This window comes from Melospiza melodia, chromosome 25 (genome assembly GCF_035770615.1).
Source record: "Melospiza melodia melodia isolate bMelMel2 chromosome 25, bMelMel2.pri, whole genome shotgun sequence".
Lineage (NCBI taxonomy): Eukaryota > Metazoa > Chordata > Aves > Passeriformes > Passerellidae > Melospiza > Melospiza melodia.
Window position 1 is genome coordinate 10,096,871 of NC_086218.1, and position 19,069 is coordinate 10,115,939.

The following is a 19,069-nucleotide window of genomic DNA, read 5'->3' on the forward strand; positions in this document are numbered from 1 at the left end:
GTGTCCCCGCCGTCCCCCCAGTGTCCCCTGGCTGTCCCCCCGTGTCCGGCCGGGGTCCGGCGGGCCGGGCGCTCCCTAATTAGGGGGTGCGAGCGGAGCAGGGCGGCAGCCACGCACAGCTCGGAGCCACTCACTCATCCCGCAGGAATCTCCCCACGGGGAGGCGCGGCCCCGGCACAGCGCCTAAAAGGGCCCCGCGCGGGCCGCCTGCTCTCGGAGCCTTCCTGCGCCCTCCTCATCCTCATCCTCATCCTCCTCCTCCTCCTCCTCGTGCGCGGCGCCATGGCACGGCACGGCGCCAGCCTGCTGCTGCTGCTGCTCGGCATGATGCCAGGTACGAGCGGGCACCGCGGGGGCTCCGAGCGGCGGGGCGGAGAGAGGGGCGCGCACCCGGGCACAGCTGGGCACAGCTGGGCACAGCTGGGGCTCCTGGCACACCTGGGGTACTGGGCACAGCTGGGGTACTGGGCACACCTGCAGCCCTAGGCACACCTGGGGTACTGGGCACACCTGGGGCTCCTGGCACACCTGGGGCACACCTGGGGACACTTGGGCACACACCTGGGGCACACCTGGGGCTCCTGGCACACCTGGGGCTCCTGGCACACATGTGACCCTGGGCACACCTTGGGGACACCTTGGGGACACCTGGGGCACAGCTGGGGCTCCTGGCACCTTGGACCTGGCACCTGGACCTTGGGCTCCTGAGACACCTGTGGCTCTGGGCACACCCTGAGGCACACCTGGGGCTCCTATCACACCTGGGGCACACCTGGGGACACTTGGGCACACACCTCGGGCACACCTGGGGTACCTGGGCACACTTGGAGCTCCTGGGGCTCCTGTCACCCCTGCAGCCCTGTCACACCTGCAGCTCCTGTCACACCTGGGGCAGACCTGGGGACTGTCACACCTGTGACCCCTGTCACACCTGGGGTTCTGTCACACCTGGGGCTCTGGGCACACACCTGGGGCTCCTGGCACACCTGGGGCTCTGGGCACACACCTGGGGCACACCTGGGACTCCTGGGGCTCCTGGCACACCTGTGGCCACCACCAGGGTCTGGTGCTGGTTTTTGGGGTTACAGGTGTGGGGTCAGGACCTGCCAGGTGTGGCATTTTTGGGGCGGCAGGTGTGGGGTCTTTGGTGCTGCCAGGTGTGGGGTCTTTGGGGTTACAGGTGTGGGGTTTTTGGGGTTACAGGTGTGGGGTTTTTGGGGTTATAGGTGTGGGGTTTTTGGGGTTACAGGTGTGGGGTTTCGGGGGCTGCAGGTGTGGGGTCAGGACCTGCCAGGTGTGGCATCTTTGTGGCTGCCAGGTGTGGGGTTTTTGGGGATGCCAGGTGTGGGACCTTGGGGATGCCAGATGTGTGGTTTTTGGGGTTACAGGTGTGGGGTCAGGAGCTGCCAGGTGCGAGGTTTTAGGGCTGTCAGGTGTGGGGGTTTTGGGGTTGCAGGTGTGGGGGTTTTGGGGTTGCAGGTGTGGGGTTTTTGAGGCTGCCAGGTGTGGGATCGGGGGTTGCAGGTGTGGCATCTTTGGCGCTGCCAGGTTGGTGGATTTTTTGGGGCTGCAGGTGTGGGGCGCTCTGGGTGTCGTTTTGGGTGCGACAGTGCCATTTCAGGGGGTGGCAGCGCCATAGCTGGGTGTGACAGTGCCATTTCAGGGGGTGGCAGTGCCATTTCAGGGGGTGGCAGTGCCATTTCAGGGGGTGGCAGTGTCATTTTGAGGGAGGACGGTGCCATTTCGGGGAGGTGACAGGGTCACGTCAGTGTGCGCCAGCGCCACGTCGGGCTGTGGCACTGCCGTGTCGGGTGTGACAATGCCATTTTTGGAGGTGACAGTGCCATTTCAGGGGGTGGCAGCCCCCTTTTGAGAGGTGACAGTGCCATTTCAGGGGGTGACAGTGCCACGTCGGGGTGTGACAATGCCATTTTGGGGGTAACAATGTCATTTTGAGGGGTGACAGTGCCATTTCTGGTGTGACGGCGCCCATTTGGGAGGTCACAGTGCCATTTCGGGGGTGACCATGCTGTTTAGGGGTGTGACAGTGCCATGTCGGGCTGTGATGCTGCCATTTTGGGGTGTGACAGTTCCATTTGGGGGGTGACCATGCTGTTTAAGGGAGTGACAACGCCATTTCTGGGGGTACCAATGTCATTTTGAGGGGTGACACCTCCATTTCTGGATGCGACACTGCCATGCCAGGCTGCGACAATGCCATTTCTGGGGGGTAACAGTGTCATTTTGAGGTGTAACAATGCCATTTTTGGGAGTGACAGCGCCACTTTGAGGTGTGACAATGCCATTTCTGGGGGTAACAGTGTCATTTTGAGGTGTGACAATGCCATTTCTGGGGGTAACAGTGTCACTGAGGAGTAACGATGCCATTTTTGGGAGTGACAGCGCCACTTTGAGGTGTGACAATGCCATTTTTGAGGTGTAACAATGCCATTTTGGGGAGTGACAGCGCCACTTTGAGGTGTGACAATGCCATTTTTGAGGTGTAACGATGCCATTTTTGGGAGTGACAGCGCCACTTTGAGGTGTGACAATGCCATTTTTGAGGTGTAACAATGCCATTTTTGGGAGTGACAGCGCCACTTTGAGGTGCGACGATGTCATTTTGAGGGGTGACGGTGCCACGTGTCGGGCTGTGACAGTGCCACTGTGTCCCCCAGCTCTCCTGGTGGCCGTCAGGATCAACGGCAAGGGCCGCGAGGTTCTCTACCTGGCCAAGGGCGACTCGGTCAAGCTGGGCTGTCCGTATGTCCTGGAGCCCGAGGACAACGGACCCCAGGGCGTGGGCATCGAGTGGATCCAGATCAGCCCCGAGAGACCCAGCCCCGAGAACGTGGTGAGGGGAACGGGGGGAAATGGGGGGCTCAGGGGGCTCGGGTGAGAGCGGAGGGACAGAGGGGACAGGGAGGGACAGAAAGGGACAGGAGGGACAGGAGGGACAGAGGGGACAGGGAGGGATAGGGAGAGACAGACAGGACAGACAGGGGACATGCAGGACAGAGAGGGACAGAGAGGGACAGGGAGGGACGGAGAGGGACAGAGAGGACAGACAGGACAGACAGGGGACAGGCAGGGACAAAAGGGACAGGAGGGACAGGGAGGGACAGGGAGAGACAGACGGGACAGACAGGGGACAGGCAGGGACAAAAGGGACAGGAGGGACAGGGAGGGATGGAGAGGGATGGAGAGGGACAGACAGGACAGACAGGACAGACAGGGGACAGGTGGGATAGAGAGGGAGAGAAAGAGAGAGGAACAGACAAGGACAGAGGGGACAAGTGGGACAGACAGGGACAGACAGACACGGACAGGGAGGGACAGAGGGACAGGGAGGGAGGGGTGGGATAGAGAGACAGAGGGGACGGTGAAAGACAGGGAGGGACAGACAAGGACAGGAAAGGACAGACAGGACAGACAGGGGACAGGGAGGGACAGAGAGGGATGGCGAGGGACAGACAGGACAAGCAGGACAGACAGGGGACAGGGAGAGACAGAGGGGACAGGGGAAAGACAGGGAGGGACAGAGAAGGACAAGGATGGACAGACAGGGACAGGGAGGGACAGGGAAGGATGGAGAGGGATGGGGAGGGACAGAAAGGGACAGGCAGGGATGGAGAGGGACAGGGAAAGTCTGGAAGGGCAGGAAAATACCAGGCAAAGTGCAGAAATGCTGGGCAGGGGAACACCAGGCAGGGACAGGCAGGGACACAGAGGGACAGACAGGACAAGGAAGGTTGGGAAGGGCAGGGAAGGAGCAGGCAGGGTCTGGAAGGGCTGGGATGGGAAGGATGAAGGGGGACAGACAGGATTTGGCAGGGCAGGGAAGGGACAGGAATGACAGGGAAGGGACAAGGAGGGACAGGCAGGACAAGCTGGGATGGGATCAGATGGAGCCCAGCGGAGCAGGCAGGGACAGGCAGGGACAAAGAGGGCTGGGAAGGGCACAGAAGGACCAGGCTGGGTCTGGAAATGCTGGGATGGGAAGGATGAAGGGGGATGGGCAGGGACGGGCAGGGACAGGCAGGACAGGCAGGGTTTGGCAGGACAGGGAAGGACCAGGCAGAGTGTGGAAGGATGGAGCAGGACAGGCTGGGAGGGGATGGGATCCATGGGATGGAGCCCAGCTGAGCAGGCAGGGCCAGGCAGGACAGGCTGGACAAGCAGGGCAGGGAAGGTCTGGAAGGGCAGGAAAGGAACAGGCAGGGACAGGCAGGGACAGTCAGGGACAGGCAGGACAGGACAGGACAGGGAAGGTCTGGCAGCGTCTGGGAAGGACCAGACAGGGCTGGGCTGGGGTGGAGCCCAGGCAGACACGCAGGGACAGGCAGGGACAGGCAGGGAAAAACAGGGACAGGCAGGGACAGGCAGGGACAGACAAGGACAGAGGGGACAGAAAAGGACCAGGCAGGGACAGGAGGGGACACAGAGTCCAAGAAAGGCAGAGAAATGCCAGGACAGACAGGACAGGGAAGGATGAGAAGGGAGAGGCAGGAAAGCAGCAGGGCCAGGTAGGAAAAGGCAGGCCCTGAGCTGAGCCTAACACTAACCCGACCCTAACCCTGACCCTAACCCTAACCCTGACCCTAACCCTAACCCTGTCCCTAACCCTAACCCTAACACTAACCCGACCCTAACCCTAACCCTAACCCTAACCCTGACCCTAACCCTGACCCTAACCCTAACCCTAACCCTAACCCTAACCCTAACCCTGACCCTAACTCTGACACTAACTCTAACCCTAACCCTAACCTAAACTCAACCCAAACCCAAACCCAAACCCAAACCAAACTCAACCCAACCCAAACCCAAACCAAACCCAAACCCAACCCAAATCCAAACCCAAACCAAACCCAAACCCAACCCAACCCAAACCCAAACCCAAACCAAACCCAAACCAAACCCAACCCAAACCCAAACCCAAACCAAACCCAAACCCAACCCAAACCCAAACCCAAACCCAAACCAAACCCAACTCCAACCCAGCCCCAAGCCCCACCCGCGGTGTCCCCAAGGCCGCACTGACGCTGTCCCCGCGTCCCCGTGTCCCCAGTTCCTGTCCTACCAGGACCACCACGTGAACTACGGCAGCTCGGGGCTGCAGGACCGTGTGGCCTTCGTGCAGACGGACCCGGGCCAGCGCGACGCCTCCATCCGCGTGGCCGACCTGCAGGAGAGCGACACCGGCACCTACCAGTGCCGCGTCAAGAAGAACACGGTGGCCGTGCACGAGGTCATCGTCACCGTGCAAGGTGAGCGCGCGCCCGGCGTGGCGCCGCGGTGGCACCGGTGTGGCACCGATGTGGCACACGTGCCAAGGTGGCGTTGGTTTGTTGTGGTCACACTGCTCTGTTGGTGGCGCTGGCCGTGTCATCTGTGCCCCTCTAGTGAGGCCCCCAATGTCCCCTGTCCCCTTCCTGGCTGGCGCCTGGTGGCACTGACAGTGTCACCTGTGCCCCTCTCATGTGGCCTCCATTGTCACCTGTCCCCTTCCTGGCTGGCACCTGGTGGCACTGACAGTGTCACCTGTGCCACTCCCAAGTCCCGTTCCTGGCTGGCTCCTGGTGGCACTGGCAGTGTCACTTGTGGCCCCTTCATGTGGCATTGGTGGTGTCACCTGAGCCCCTCTCATGTGGCCGCCGGTGGCACTGGCAGTGTCCCCTGTGCCACTCCCAAGTCTCCTTCCTGGCTGGCCCCTGGTGGCACTGGTGGCCCCTCTTGTGTGGCCCTTGGTGGCCCTGACAATGTCCCCTGTCCTGTCCCCTTCCTGGCTGGCCCCTGGTGGCACTGGCAGTGTCACCCGTGTCCCTCTCATGTGGCCTCTGGTGGCACTGGCAGTGTCCCCTGTGCCACTCCCAGGTTCCCTTCCTGGGTGGCCCCTGGTGGCGCCTGTGGTGGTGCCACCTGTGTCCTCCCATGTGTCCCCTGTGCCCCTCTCCTGTGGCCCTTGGTGGCCCTGACAATGTCCCCTGTCCCCCATGCAGGTGGCCCTGACAGTGTCCCGTGTCCCCCCGCCCCAGGTGACTCCTGTCCCCCCACACTCCCAGGTGTCCCCTCTCCTGGTGACTCTGATGGTGTCCCCCTGAGTGTCCCCAACAGTGTCCCCTGTCCCTCCCTGGCTGTCCCTGCTGGTGTCCCCTCTGGTGTGGTGATGTCCCCTGATATGTCCCCATGTCCCCCGGGCTGTCCCTTGCCCCTGTCCCTGTGTCCCCTGCTGCTGTCCCTGTGTCCCCTCTGGTGTGGCAGTGTCCCCTCCGGTGTCCCCGTCTCCCCATGTCCCCTGATGCTGTCCCCATGTCCCCTGCCACTGTCCCTGTGTCCCCTGATGTGTCACTGTGTCCCCTGAGCTGTCCCCTGACGCATCTCCGTGTCCCCTGACGCTGTCACTGTGTCCCTTCCTGGTGTCCCCGTGTCCCCTGGACTGTCCCCTGCCCTTTGTCACGGTGTCCCCTCTGGTGTCCCCGTGTCCCCTGCCCCTGTCATGGTGTCCCTGCTGGCATCCCCATGTCCCCTGCCCCTGTCATGGTGTCCCTGTCAGTGTCCCCATGTCCCCTCTGGTGTGGTGGTGTCCCCTGGGCTGTCCCTGCCCCTGTCCCCATGTTGTCCCCTGCCGGTTTCCCGGTGTCCCCCGAAGTGTCGCGTGTCCCCTGCCGTGTCCCCTGCCGTTGTCCCCGTGTCCCCTGGGCTGTCCCCTGCCCCTGTCCATGTGTCCCCTCCTGTGTCCCGGTGTCCCCTGTCCCTGTCCGTGCGTCCCCTGAGCTGTCCCGGTGTCCCCTGCCGTGTCCCAGTGTCCTCTCCTGTGTCCCCTGCCCCGGTGTCCCCTCGGGTGTCCCGGTGTCCCCTGTTGCTGTCCCTTGGGCTGTCCCCGCCCCTGTCGCACTGTCCCCTGCCGTGTCCCCGTGTCCCGGTGTCCCCTGATGGTGTCTGCGTGTCCCCTGGGCTGTCCCCTCTGGTGTCGCACTGTCCCTGCCGGTGTCCCCTGCCCCTGTCCGTGTGTCCCCGTGTCCCCTGCCGTGTCCCGGTGTCCCCTGCCCCTGTCCGTGTGTCCCCTGAGCTGTCCCTGTGTCCCCTCCCCTGCCCCCGTGTCCCCTGACGTGTCCCGGTGTCCCCTGGCGCTGTCCCTTGGGCTGTCCCTGCCCCTGCCCCCGTGTCCCTCCCGTCTCCCGGTGTCCCCTGCCGTGTCCCCTGCCCCTGTCCGTGTGTCCCCTGGGCTGTCCCCGTGTCCCTCCTGTGTCCCTCTCGGTGTCCCGGGCCGTGTCCCTCCCGTGTCCCGGTGTCCCGGGCTGTGTCCCCTGAGCTGTCCCCGTATCCCTGCCGTGTCCCGGTGTCCCGGTGTCCCTCCCGTGTCCCGGTGTCCCTGCCGTGTCCCGGTGTCCCCTGAGCTGTCCCCGTGTCCCCGTGTCCCGCTGTCCCCGTGTCCCTCCCGCTGTCCCGGTGTCCCGGTGTCCCTGCCGTGTCCCGGTGTCCCGCTGTCCCGCTGTCCCGGTGTCCCGGTGTCCCGTGACGCGTGCCCGTGTCCCAGCAGAGAAGCCGGCGGCCCCGCAGTGCTGGAGCGAGGGGGAGCTGATCGAGGGGGGCTCGGTGCTGCTGCGCTGCTTCAGCCGGGGGGGCACCGCGCCCCTCTCGTACCAGTGGGCAAAGCTGGCAGAGGGCTACGGCGGGGGGCGCCTGCCCGCGGGCACCCTGCAAGGTGGGTCTGGGGGCTCGGGGGGGCACAGAGGGCATTTAGGGGGGATTTGGGGGTGTCCCTGTGCTCGGGTACCCTGCAAGGTGGGTCTGGGGGCACCGAGGTGGGTCTGGGGGCACCAAGGTGGGTCTGGGGGCTCAGGGGGCCACAGAGGGCATTTGGGGGGGATTTGGGGGTGTCTCTGCCCGCGGGCACCCTGCAAGGTGGGTCTGGGGGCACAAAGGGCATTTGGGGGGGATCTGGGGGGGTTTGGGGTGCCCCTGTGCTCAGATACCCTGCAAGGTGGGTCTGGGGGCACCGAGGTGGGTCTGGGGGTACCAAGGTGGGTCAGGGGGCACCAAGGTGGGCCTGGGGGCACCGGGGGGCTCTGGCGGGTTCAGGGGGGGATTTGGGAGGGTCCCATGTCTGTGTGTCCGTGCATCTGTGGGTTCATGTCCGTGTGTCCATGTGTCCCCACATCCTGGCATCCCTGTCCCTGTGTCCCTGTGCGTCCCCTTGTCCGTGTGTCCGTGTCCCTGTGTCCGTCCATGTCTGTGTGTCCCTGCGTGTGTCCATGTCCTTGTGTCCCTGTCCATGTGTCTGTGTGTCCGTGTGTCCATGGCTGTGTGTCCTTGGCTGTGTGTCCCTGAGTCCGTCCCTGTCCCCGTGTCCCTGTGTGTCCCTGTGTCTGTCCATGTCTCTATGTCTGTCCATGTCCCTGTGTCCCCTCTCTCCCTCCCTGGGACGTGTGCGTGACACCGAGGTGACAATGCCCGGTGACACCGAGGTGACAGTGCCCGGTGACACCGAGGTGACAATGCCACCCGTGCCATCCCAGGCCGTGCCCCCGGTGACCTCCTGATCCGCAGCCTGACCGTCAGCCACGCTGGCACCTACCAGTGCCGTGTCACCAACCGCGTGGGCTACTCGGTGTGCCAGCTGAACCTGAGCCCCGGGCCACGTGAGTGACACTGGGGACACTGGGGACACTGGGGACATTGGAGACATTGGGGACATTGGGGACATCATTGGGGACATTGGGGACAGTGGGGACACTGGGGACATTGGGGACATTGGGGACAGTGGGGACACTGGGGACATTGGAGACATCATTAGGGACATTGAGGACATTGGGGACATCATTGGGGACATTGGGGACATTGGGGACATTGGGGGCAATGGGGACACGGGGTGTGCCAGCTCAACTTGAGCCTGGGGCCATGTGAGTGACACTGGGGACATTGGGGACATCATTGGGGACATTGGGGACATTAGGAACACTGGGGGACACTGGGGACATTGGGGACATTGGAGACATCATTGGGGACATTGGGGGCAATGGGGACATTGGGGACATTGGAGACATCATTGGGGACACTGGGGACATTGGGGACATTGGGGTGTGCCAGCTCAACTTGAGGCCTGGGCCACGTGAGTGACATTGGGGACATTGGGGACACTGGGCTAAACCTGACCCCGGGGCCACATGAGTGACATTGGGGACATCATTGGGGGCAATGGGGACATTGGGGACACTGGGGACATTGGGGGTGACACAGGGTGGCACCAGGATGTCTCGTGGCGCCAGGGGTGGCTCTGGGTTGGCACCAGGGTGTCCCTGGGCTCCAGGCTGGCACTGCAGTGTCCCTGGGTGGCACCATGGTGGCACCCAGTGGTGGCAGCAGGGGCTGGCAGTGACAGCCGTGTCCCCGTGCCAGGCGGGCGCCAGGCTGGCATCATCGTGGGCTCCATCCTGGGCTCGCTGCTCCTGCTCAGCCTCCTGGGGCTGCTCATCTGGGCACTGATCGCCCGCTACCAGCGCAAGGAGTGCCAGCGCGCCTGCAGCGACTGCCGGTGGGTGCCAGCGGGTGCCACGGGGCAGCACGGGGTGGCACTGGGCTGTACTGGGCTGTGTCGGTCTCTACTGGGCACCAGTGACTGGCGCTGGGCTCTACTGGGCTGTACTGGGCACCAGTGACTGGCACTGGGCGCTGATGGGCACCACCAGCTGCTACTGGGCACAACCGGGGACAAACGGGCACCGATGGGTGACACTGGGTGGGTGGCACCAACTACCGGTGGGTGCCAGGGGGACACCGAGGGTTCTGATGGGTGCCACCAAGTGCAGAGGGTGGCACAGGGCGCTGAGGGACACCAAGGGTGTCACCAAGCAGGGGTGGGTGCCAGGGGGACACCAAGGGGTGCCAGTGAGTGTCACCAAGCTCGTGTGGGTGGCACAGGGCACTGAGGGTCACCAAGGGGTGCCAAAGGGTGCCACCAAGCTCGGATGAGTGGCACAGGGCACTGAGGGTGACCTAGAAGTGTCACCAAGCAGGGGGTGGGTGGCACACAGCACTGATGGCCACCAAGAGGTGCCAATAGGTGCCACCAAACCCCTCGCGACACCACGGGGCGGTGCCGAAACCCCCCTTCCCCCAAGTGCCACCCACCCCCTGGCGGCGCCACGTGACGATGTCACCGCGCTGTCCCCGCAGGAGCAGCACGGGTGGCACCATGCCCCGGCCGTGCGCCGCCTGTGCCCACCACTCGTACTCCCCGCATGGCATCAGCTACATGCAGTGCCAGCACGGCGACGGCGACGAGCGCGCGGCCGCGCTGCTCTGCAACGAGGGCATGCGACACCAGGTCACCTGTCCCGCGCTGTGACACCGCGGCCACCCAGCGGCGACAGCGACAGCGACACACAGAGAGAGCCCGCCTGCAAAAGTGACGGCAGGAGCGGCTCCCGACGCCAAAAAAAACCGAAAAAGCTTCAAATTCCCACAGAATCGTTCAAAATCCTACAAAATCGCCCCCAAAATCCCATAAAATATTTAAAAAACCTCCCAAAATTCCCACAGAATTCCATAAAATCCTTTAAAAGCCCCCAAAAATTCCTGTCCTGGAGCGCCCTCGTGGGGCCACTGCAGGGACAGAGACAGGGACGGCGAGTCCGCAAAAGTGACGGCAGGAGCGGCTCCCGATGCCAAAAAACCCGAAAAAGCTTCGAATTCCCACAGAATCGTTCAAAATCCTACAAAATTGCCCCCAAAATCCCATAAAATATTTAAAAAACCTCCCAAAATTCCCACAGAATTCCATAAAATCCTTTAAAAGCCCCCAAAAATTCCTGTCCCGGAGCGCCCTCGCGGGGCCACTGCAGGGACAGAGACACGGACAGCGAGTCCGCAAAAGTGACGGCAGCAGCGGCTCCCGACGCCAAAAAACCCGAAAAAGCTTCGAATTCCCGCAGAATCGTTCAAAATCCTACAAAATCGCCCCCCAAATCCCATAAAATATTTAAAAAACCTCCCAAAATTCCCACAGAATTCCATAAAATCCTTTAAAAGCCCCCAAAAATTCCTGTCCTGGAGCGCCCTCGTGGGGCCACCACAGGGACGGGGACAGCGACAGCGACAGCGACAGAGAGAACGACAGAGAGAGCCCGCCCGACAAAGTGACGGCAGCAGCGGCTCCGCAAGCCCAAAAAATCCTTTAAAAGCTTCGAATTCCTACAGAATTCTTCCCGAAATCCCACGGAATCGTACACAGTTCCAGAGAATCCCTCCCAAAAATTCCATAAAATATTTCAAAACCCGCAAAAATTCCCACAGAATCCCATAAAATCTTCAAAACCCAAAAAAAATTCCTGTCCTGGAGCTCCCTTGCGGGGCCACTACAGGGACGGCGAGTCCGCAAAAGTGACGGCAGGAGCGGCTCCCGAAGCCCAAAAAAACCTTAAAAAGTTTCAAAATCCTACTAAATCCCACAGAATTCCTACCAAAATGCCATAAAATTCTTTGAAATCCCCAAAAATTCCTTTCCTGGGGCGCCCTCGTGTGGCCACCACGGGGACGGGGATGGGACAGCGACAGCGACAGAAAGAGCCAGCTGGACAAAGTGACGGCAGGAGCGGCTCCCGAAGCCAAAAAAACCCCCCAAAAAACCTCAAAACCTCACAGAATTCCTCCCAAAATTCCATAAAATATTTCAAAAATCCCCCAAAAATTCCTGTCCTGGAGCGCCCTCGTGGGGCCACCACGGGGACAGCGACAGAAAGCGCCAGCCGGACAAAGTGACGGCAGGAGCGGCTCCCGAAGCCCAAAAAAACCCTAAAACCGCTCAAAATCCTCCCAAATCCTACAAAACCCATAAAATCTTAGAGAAATCCCACAGAATTCCTACCAGAATACCATAAAATCCTTCAAAATCCCACAAAATTCCTGTCCTGGAGCTCCTTCATGGGGCCACCAAGGCGACGGTGACAGCGACAGCCCGCCCAACAAAGTGACGGCAGGAGCGGCTCCCGAAGCCCAAAAAAACCCTAAAAAGTTTCAAAATCCTACAAAATGCCCCAAATCCCCTCCCTCCCCTGGTTTTGTTGCTTCATTTTGGGGTTTGGCCCCTTTTTTTTACAATCCCCCCATTCCCAGTTCCCATTCCCAGTTTCCCCAGTCTCATCCCAGTCCCCCCCCGCGGTGTCATTGTCACCCTCTGTCCCCACCCCCACATTTGGGATTTTTTGGGTTTTTTTTGGGGGGAGGGGGCCGGTTCGGAACGGAGCGAAAGGAAAACGAACCCCAAAACCAGGAAAAAAAAATATGGAGAAAAAGGGAAAAGAAAAAAAAAGGAAAAAATGGAATAAAATTGAGAGAATTGAGATGGGAGTGGCGTGACGGGGACAGAGGGGACAGGGAGGGGACAGAGGGGACAGGGATGGGGACAAAGGTGACAAAAATGGCGAAAAGGACGGGGACAAGGATGGGGACATGGAGGGGACAGAGGGGACAGGGACAGAGGGGACAGGACATTCCAAGCCAAGGATGCCCAGAGGTGACACCGGTGTCCCAAACCCACCCCTCTCAGTGGCCTGAGGTGGCTTCTGTCCCCTCCACAGGGGAACACGGGGCTGAGGGGACACGGGGGAGGGGAGGGGAACAGGGGACGTGTCCCTGTCCCTGTCCCCTGCTGTCCTTATTCCCTGTCCCTTTGTGTCCCTGTCCCTTTGTGTCCCTGTCCCCTCCTGTCCTTATTTTATTCCCTGTCCCTGTCCCTTGGTGTCTCCTCCTGTCCTTATTCTGTGTCCTTTCGTGTCCCCTCCTGTCCCTTCATGTCCCTGTCCCCATCCCTGTCCCTTTGTGTCCCTGTCCCTGTCCCCTGCCATCCCTTCATGTCCCCATCCCTTTGTGTCCCCTCCTGTCCCTGTCCTCGTCCCCATCCCTGTCCTATTCTCTCCTGTCCCCATCCCTGTCCCTGTCCTCATCCCTGTCCCTGTCCTTGTCCCCTTCGTGTCCCTGTCCCCTCCTGTCCCTATTCCCTGTCCCTTCATGTCCCCTCCTGTCCCTATCCCTTCATGTCCCTGTCGCTGTTCCCTCCTGTCCCTTCATGTCCCCATCCCTTTGTGTCCCCTCCTATCCCTGTCCCTGTCCCCTCCTGTCCCTATCCCCTGTCCCTTCGTGTCTCCTCCTGTCCTTATTCTGTGTCCTTTTGTGTCCCCTCCTGTCCCTTCGTGTCCCTGTCCCCATCCCTGTCCCTTCGTGTCCCTGTCCCCTGCCATCCCTTCATGCTCCCATCCCTTTGTGTCCCCTCCTGTCCCTGTCCTTGTCCCCATCCCTGTCCTATTCTCTCCTGTCCCCATCCCTGTCCCTGTCCCTGTCCTCATCCCTGTCCCTGTCCTTGTCCCCTTCGTGTCCCTGTCCCCTCCTGTCCCTATTCCCTGTCCCTTCATGTCCCCTCCTGTCCCTATCCCTTCATGTCCCTGTCGCTGTTCCCTCCTGTCCCTTCATGTCCCCACCCCTTTGTGTCCCCTCCTATCCCTGTCCTGGTCCCTATCCCTGTCCCTGTCCCCTCCTGTCCCTATCCCCTGTCCCTTCGTGTCTCTTCCTGTCCTTATTCTGTGTCCTTTCGTGTCCCCTCCTGTCCCTTCGTGTCCCTGTCCCCATCCCTGTCCCTTCGTGTCCCTGTCCCCTGCCATCCCTTCATGCCCCCATCCCTTTGTGTCCCCTCCTGTCCCTGTCCTTGTCCCCATCCCTGTCCTATTCTCTCCTGTCCTCATCCCTGTCCCCTCCTGTCCCTGTCCTTGTCCCCTTCGTGTCCCTGTCCCCATCCCTGTCCCCTCCTTTCCTTATTCTCTGTCCCTGCATGTCCCCTCCTGTCCCTATCCCTTTGTGTCCCTGTCGCTGTCCCCTCCTGTCCCTTCATGTCCCCATCCCTTTGTGTCCCCTCCTGTCCCTGTCCTCGTCCCCATCCCCGTCCCTGTCCCCTCCTGTCCCTGAGTGTCTCCTTCTGTCCCTGTTCTCTCCTGTCCCCTCCCGTCCCTGTCCCCATTCCTGTCCCCATCCCTTTGTGTCCCCTCTTGTCCCTGTCCCTATTCCCCGTCCCTGTCCCCATTCCTGTCCCTTCGTGTCCCCTCATGCGACCGGCAGAGGGGGCGGAGCTACTGAGGGGGCGTGGTCAGAGAATGGGCGTGGTTTCGGTTGATGACGTGCTTGGCCACGCCCCCCGCGGGTCCCGTAACGGCCGCCAGGGGGCGCGCGCGGCGGTTGCCGGGCAACGCAACATGGCGGGGCAGGTGGGGGGGGCGGGGGAAAATGGGGGAAAAAATAGGGAAAAATGGGGGGAAAATGGAAAAAAAGGGGAGAGAAAAGGGGAGGAAGGGGGGGCAAAGGTGGGAGGGAAGAGGGGGTGAAATGGGGGAGAGCAAAGGGGGATAAGGGGGGATAAGGGAGGACAGGAGGTTCGGGGGTCTCTCGGGGGAGGGGCCCGGGGGGTCCCGGCTCTGAGCGGCCCCTCCCCCTCCCCAGTACGAGGACGCCTTCATCCCCCCCCGGCTGCAGTGCTGGACCGTGCCCCGCCCCCCCCCGAAGGTACCCCCCAAAATCCCGACCCGGAATGGGGGGGGGGGGGCATTGACCGACACCCCCAGACCCTGATCGGGACCCCCTGACCCCCCCCCGGACCCCTCCTCAACCACAGCCCCGCCCCCCCAGAGCCCTCTGAGACCCCCAAACCCCCTCCCAGGACCCCCCCGAGCCCGGTCCTGATAACCCCGGGACCCCCCAACCCCACCCCAGCACCCCCAAACCCCTTCCCGGGCCACCAGGACCCCCAAACGCCACCCCAGCACCCCCAAACGCCACCCCAGGACCCCCAAACGCCACCCCAAGACCCCCAAACCTCATCCCATGACCCTCAAACCCCTCCCAGGACGCCCCCCCAGCCCAATTCTGGCCCCCCCAAACCCCACTCCAGCACCCTCAAACTTCACCCCAGCACCCCCAAACCCCTCCCAGGCCGGTTCTGACCCCCCCAATCCCACCCCCACCCCCCCCCCCTCAGCTGCCGACCCCTCGCCCCCCCACCCCGTTCATCGCCGACGACCGGGGGCACCTCCTGCCGCACGTGCCGCGATCCAAGGTGAGCCCCGCCGCGGTTTTGGGGTCCCCCCCTTCGCTCCCGGGGCACTTTTGGGGTCTCCTCCCGCTCCCGAGGCAGTTTTGGGGTCCCCGAGGGGACACCGGGGCAGTTTTAGGGTCCTCCCCCGCTCCCGAGGCGATCCTGGAGCAGTTTTGGGGTCCCACCCCCCGCACCCGGGGCAGTTTTGGGGTCCCCCGCGCTCCTGAGATCCCGGAGCAGTTTTGGGGTCTCTCTCCGCACCCGGGGCAGTTTTGGGGTCCCTCCCTTCACTCCCGAGGCAGTTTTGGGGTCCTTACCCCCGTCCTGGGGCAGTTTTAGGGTCCCCCCCACTTCCAAGACAGTTTTGGGGTCTCCCCTCGGTCCCGGGACAGTTTTGGGGTCCCCTCCCGCTCCCGGAGCCCCGGGGCAGGTTTGGGGTCCCCATGGGGACACCTGAGCAGTGTTGGGGTCCCCGTGGGGGACACCGGAGCAGTTTTGGGGTCCCCCCCCGTCCCGGGGTAGCTTTGAGGGTCCCTCCTCCGTACCCGGAGCAGTTTTGGGGTCTCTCCTCCCTGCACTTGGGGCAGTTTTGGGGTCCTCCCTCCCTGCTCAGTTTTGGGGTCCCCAGGGGGACACTGGGGCAGTTTTGGGGTTCCCCCTTTGTTCCCGGGGGCACACTGGTGCCACCCCCGCTCCTGGGGCAGTTTTGGGGTCCCCTCCCGGTCCCGGGGCAGTTTTGGGGTCTCTGCCCGCACCCGGGGCAGTTTTGGGGTCTCTCTCCGCACCCGGGGCAGTTTTGGGGTCACTCCCCCGCAGGTGTCGCCCTGGGGCACCTTCCTGGGCACGTGGGCGATGCCAGCGCGGATCCCCCCGGCCCGGCTGGACCGCAGCGCCCGCGAGCCCGGGGCCGCCGAGCGGCTGGAACGGGAACAGCCCCGGGAGCTGCGGAGGGCGTGCAACGGCATCAGGACACGGGTCACCGGCAAGGTGACACCCTGGGGACATGGGGACACACCTGGGGACAGCTGGGACGTGGGGACACACACAGGGACAGACAGGGATACACAGGGACACAGCTGGGGACATGGGGACACACACAGGGACAGCCCCGGGAGCTGCGGAGGGCCTGCAATGGCATCAGGACACGGGTCACGGGCAAGGTGACACCCTGGGGACACAGCTGGGGACATGGGGACAGACAGGGATACACAGGGACACAGCTGGGGACATGGGGACACACACAGGGACAGCCCCGGGAGCTGCGGAGGGCGTGCAACGGCATCAGGACACGGGTCACCGGGAAGGTGACACCCTGGGGACATGGGGACACAGCTGGGACATGGGGACAGACACGGGAACAGCCCCGGGAGCTGCGGAGAGCGTGCAACGGCATCCGGACACGGGTCACCGGCAAGGTGACACTCATGGGGACACAGATGGGGACATGGGGACACACCTGGGGACATGGGGACACAGCTGGGTACAGCAGGGTATAGATGGGAACAGCCCCGGGAGCTGCGGAGAGCTTGTAATGGCATCAGGACACGGGTCACCGGCAAGGTGACACTCATGGGGACATGGGGACACACCTGGGGACACCTGGGGACAGACAGGGATAAACAAGGACACAGCTGGGGACATGGGGACACACACAGGAACAGCCCCGGGAGCTGAGGAGGGCCTGCAATGGCAGCAGGACACGAGTCACTGGCGAGGTGACACCCTGGGGACACACGGGGACACAGCTGGGGACATGGGGACCTTCCTGGGGACATGGGGACACACACGGGAACAGCCCCAGGAGCTGCGGAGGGCGTGCAACGGCATCAGGACACGGGTCACTGGGAAGGTGACACACAAGGGGACATGGGGACACAGCTCGGGACAGCTGGGGACACCTGGGACACACCTGGGGTACGCTGGAATACACCTGGGGACACCTGGGACACGGGGACGAACCTGGGGACACCTGGGACACACCTGGGGACACATCTACACATCTGGGGGACACCTGGGGACATGGGGACACAGCTGGGGACACCAGGGACACCCCCAGGGCTCCAGGAGGGGCAGGGCAGGGGTGGCACAGAAGGGACAGGAGAGGGGACAGCGGGATGGGGGACATGGGGGGGACATGGGGGGACACAGATACAGGGATGGGGACAGGGGACACAGGGGGACTGGGGACAGGGATGGGCATGAGGGGACAAAGGGACATGGCAGATAAGGGGGGGACAGGGGGACATGGGGGGACACAGGGACACGGAAACGGGGGACAGAGGGACACGGGGCTGTGGGGATAAAGGGGGGACACAGGGACACGGGGATGGGGGACAGAGGGACACGGGGGTGTGGGGACAAAGGGGGGACACAGACATGAGGGATGTGGGGACAAAGGGACACGGGGATGGGGACAGGGGGACATGGGGGGGACACAGGAGCGGGGGACACAATTTTGGGGCCGTTCCCACAGGGAGCTCCCATTGTCCCCAGTGTCCCCAGTGTCCCCATTGTCCCCAATGTCCCCAGTGTCCCCATTGTCCCCATTGTCCCCAGTGTCCCCAATGTCCCCATTGTCCCCAGTGTCCCCATTGTCCCCATTGTCCCCAATGTCCCCAGTGACCCCCAGTGCTCCCCCATTCTGAGGGGTCCCTGGGGACCCCCCTGACCCCCCTGCCCTCTCTCCCCCAGCTGCAGCCGCCCTGGCCCACGGAACCTTCTGGAAAGGACCTGGGGGGTCCCCGCGGGGGCTCCCCCCACCCTGAGCCCCCCAAAGCTGGGGACGGCGCCGAGGGGGGACCCCCCCTGTCCCCTAAATCAGCCCTGTCCCCTGAACCCCCCTGAGCAGGGACCCCGCTGTCCCCTCAGCCCCTATTTGGGGGGTCCCCAAAATCCCCCTGGGGAGGGACCCTGTCCCCTAAACCCCTATGGTTGGGGACCCTCACCCCAAAATCCCCCCGGCTCCTGAGGTGGCTCTGCTGTCACTGTCCCCTCCCCTGCCCTGGGGACAATCCCCCCACCCCAACCCCACCTGAGCGGGGTCTGGGCCCCCCAAAAATGGGAAATAAAGGCTGGGGAATGCAGGAAATGCTTGCAATGAGCCCCAAATCTTTTTGGGGTTTTTAGGGTTTGGCCCAAATCTGTTTGGAGTTTGGGGTTTGCCTCTGATCCTTCCTCCTCCTCCTCCTCCTCCTCTCTGGTCCCAGGGGAGGATTCTTAATTAGGAAATTAATTGGGGATGGGATTGGGATGGGGTCAAAGCACTCACACCCCACCGGCCATCCCCAAAATCTCGGATTTTCTCCCCAAAATATCCTGGATTTTCCCTCAAAAAATCCTGGATTTTCACCCCCCAAAACTCCTGGATTTTCCCTCAAAATATCCTGGAGTTTTCCCCATAAAATCCTGGGTGTTCCCCCAAAAAATTCTGGATTTTCCCCCCAAAACTCCTGGATTTTCCCCCAAAATATCCTGGATTTTCTCCAAAAATCCTGGATTTTTCTCCAAAATATCCTGGATTTTCTCCAAAATATCCTGGATTTTCTCCAAAAATATCCTGGATTTTTCCCCAAAATATCCTGGAGTTTTCCCCATAAAATCCTGGGTGTTCACCCCAAAAAATCCTGGATTTTCCCCCCAAAAATCCTGGATTTTCTCCCCAAAATATCCTGGATTTTTCCCATAAAATCCTGGATTTTCCTCATAAAATCCTGGATTTTCTCCCCAAAATTCCTGGATTTTCTCCCCAAAATATCCTGGATTTTTCCCATAAAATCCTGGATTTTTCCCAAAAAAAATCCTGGATTTTCCCAGTAGGATCCCTCCCCACATGGAGCTGGGGCAGGAACTCGAGATGGGGTGGGGAGAGTCATTTCCCAAAGGTTCAAAACCCCCTAAACCCGACCCCAAATCCTCTTTGCAAAGGTTCAAAATCCCCCAAACCTGACCCCAAAACTCCCCCAGGAACTGCAAATTTTGGGGTTTTTTTTTCCC

General features: G+C 61.9%; 2 protein-coding genes across 2 annotated transcripts; both read left to right on the plus strand.

The window, feature by feature from the left end:
• Window positions 1-282: 282 nt before the first annotated feature.
• On the plus strand, window positions 283-11,321 carry LOC134429267 (V-set and immunoglobulin domain-containing protein 8-like). Its single transcript, XM_063176396.1, has 8 exons — window positions 283-334; window positions 2,679-2,854; window positions 5,069-5,267; window positions 6,000-6,035; window positions 7,538-7,705; window positions 8,520-8,646; window positions 9,383-9,535; window positions 10,177-11,321. Exons 1-8 carry the CDS (start codon window positions 283-285, stop codon window positions 10,346-10,348), a joined length of 1,083 nt encoding a protein of 360 aa, XP_063032466.1. The 3' UTR covers window positions 10,349-11,321.
• Window positions 11,322-14,141: 2,820 nt separating this feature from the next.
• Window positions 14,142-17,920, plus strand: CFAP126 (cilia and flagella associated protein 126). Its single transcript, XM_063176179.1, has 5 exons — window positions 14,142-14,252; window positions 14,485-14,547; window positions 15,020-15,097; window positions 15,893-16,063; window positions 17,768-17,920. The coding sequence occupies exons 1-5, from the start codon at window positions 14,142-14,144 to the stop codon at window positions 17,918-17,920; spliced, it is 576 nt and encodes a 191-aa protein (XP_063032249.1).
• The last annotated feature ends 1,149 nt before the right edge of the window (window positions 17,921-19,069 follow it).

Bases quoted from the DNA above. Each gene is read 5' to 3' on its own strand.
- CFAP126 (XM_063176179.1), top strand. From the start codon at position 14,142: ATGGGCGTGGTTTCGGTTGATGACGTGCTTGGCCACGCCCCCCGCGGG. The intron at 14,548-15,019 runs GTACCCCCCAAA...CCCCCCCCTCAG, and splicing joins TGCCCCGCCCCCCCCCGAAG to CTGCCGACCCCTCGCCCCCC. The intron at 15,098-15,892 runs GTGAGCCCCGCC...ACTCCCCCGCAG, and splicing joins CGCACGTGCCGCGATCCAAG to GTGTCGCCCTGGGGCACCTT.
- LOC134429267 (XM_063176396.1), top strand. From the start codon at position 283: ATGGCACGGCACGGCGCCAGCCTGCTGCTGCTGCTGCTCGGCATGATG. The intron at 5,268-5,999 runs GTGAGCGCGCGC...TCCCCCATGCAG, and splicing joins GGTCATCGTCACCGTGCAAG to GTGGCCCTGACAGTGTCCCG. The intron at 7,706-8,519 runs GTGGGTCTGGGG...GTGCCATCCCAG, and splicing joins GCCCGCGGGCACCCTGCAAG to GCCGTGCCCCCGGTGACCTC.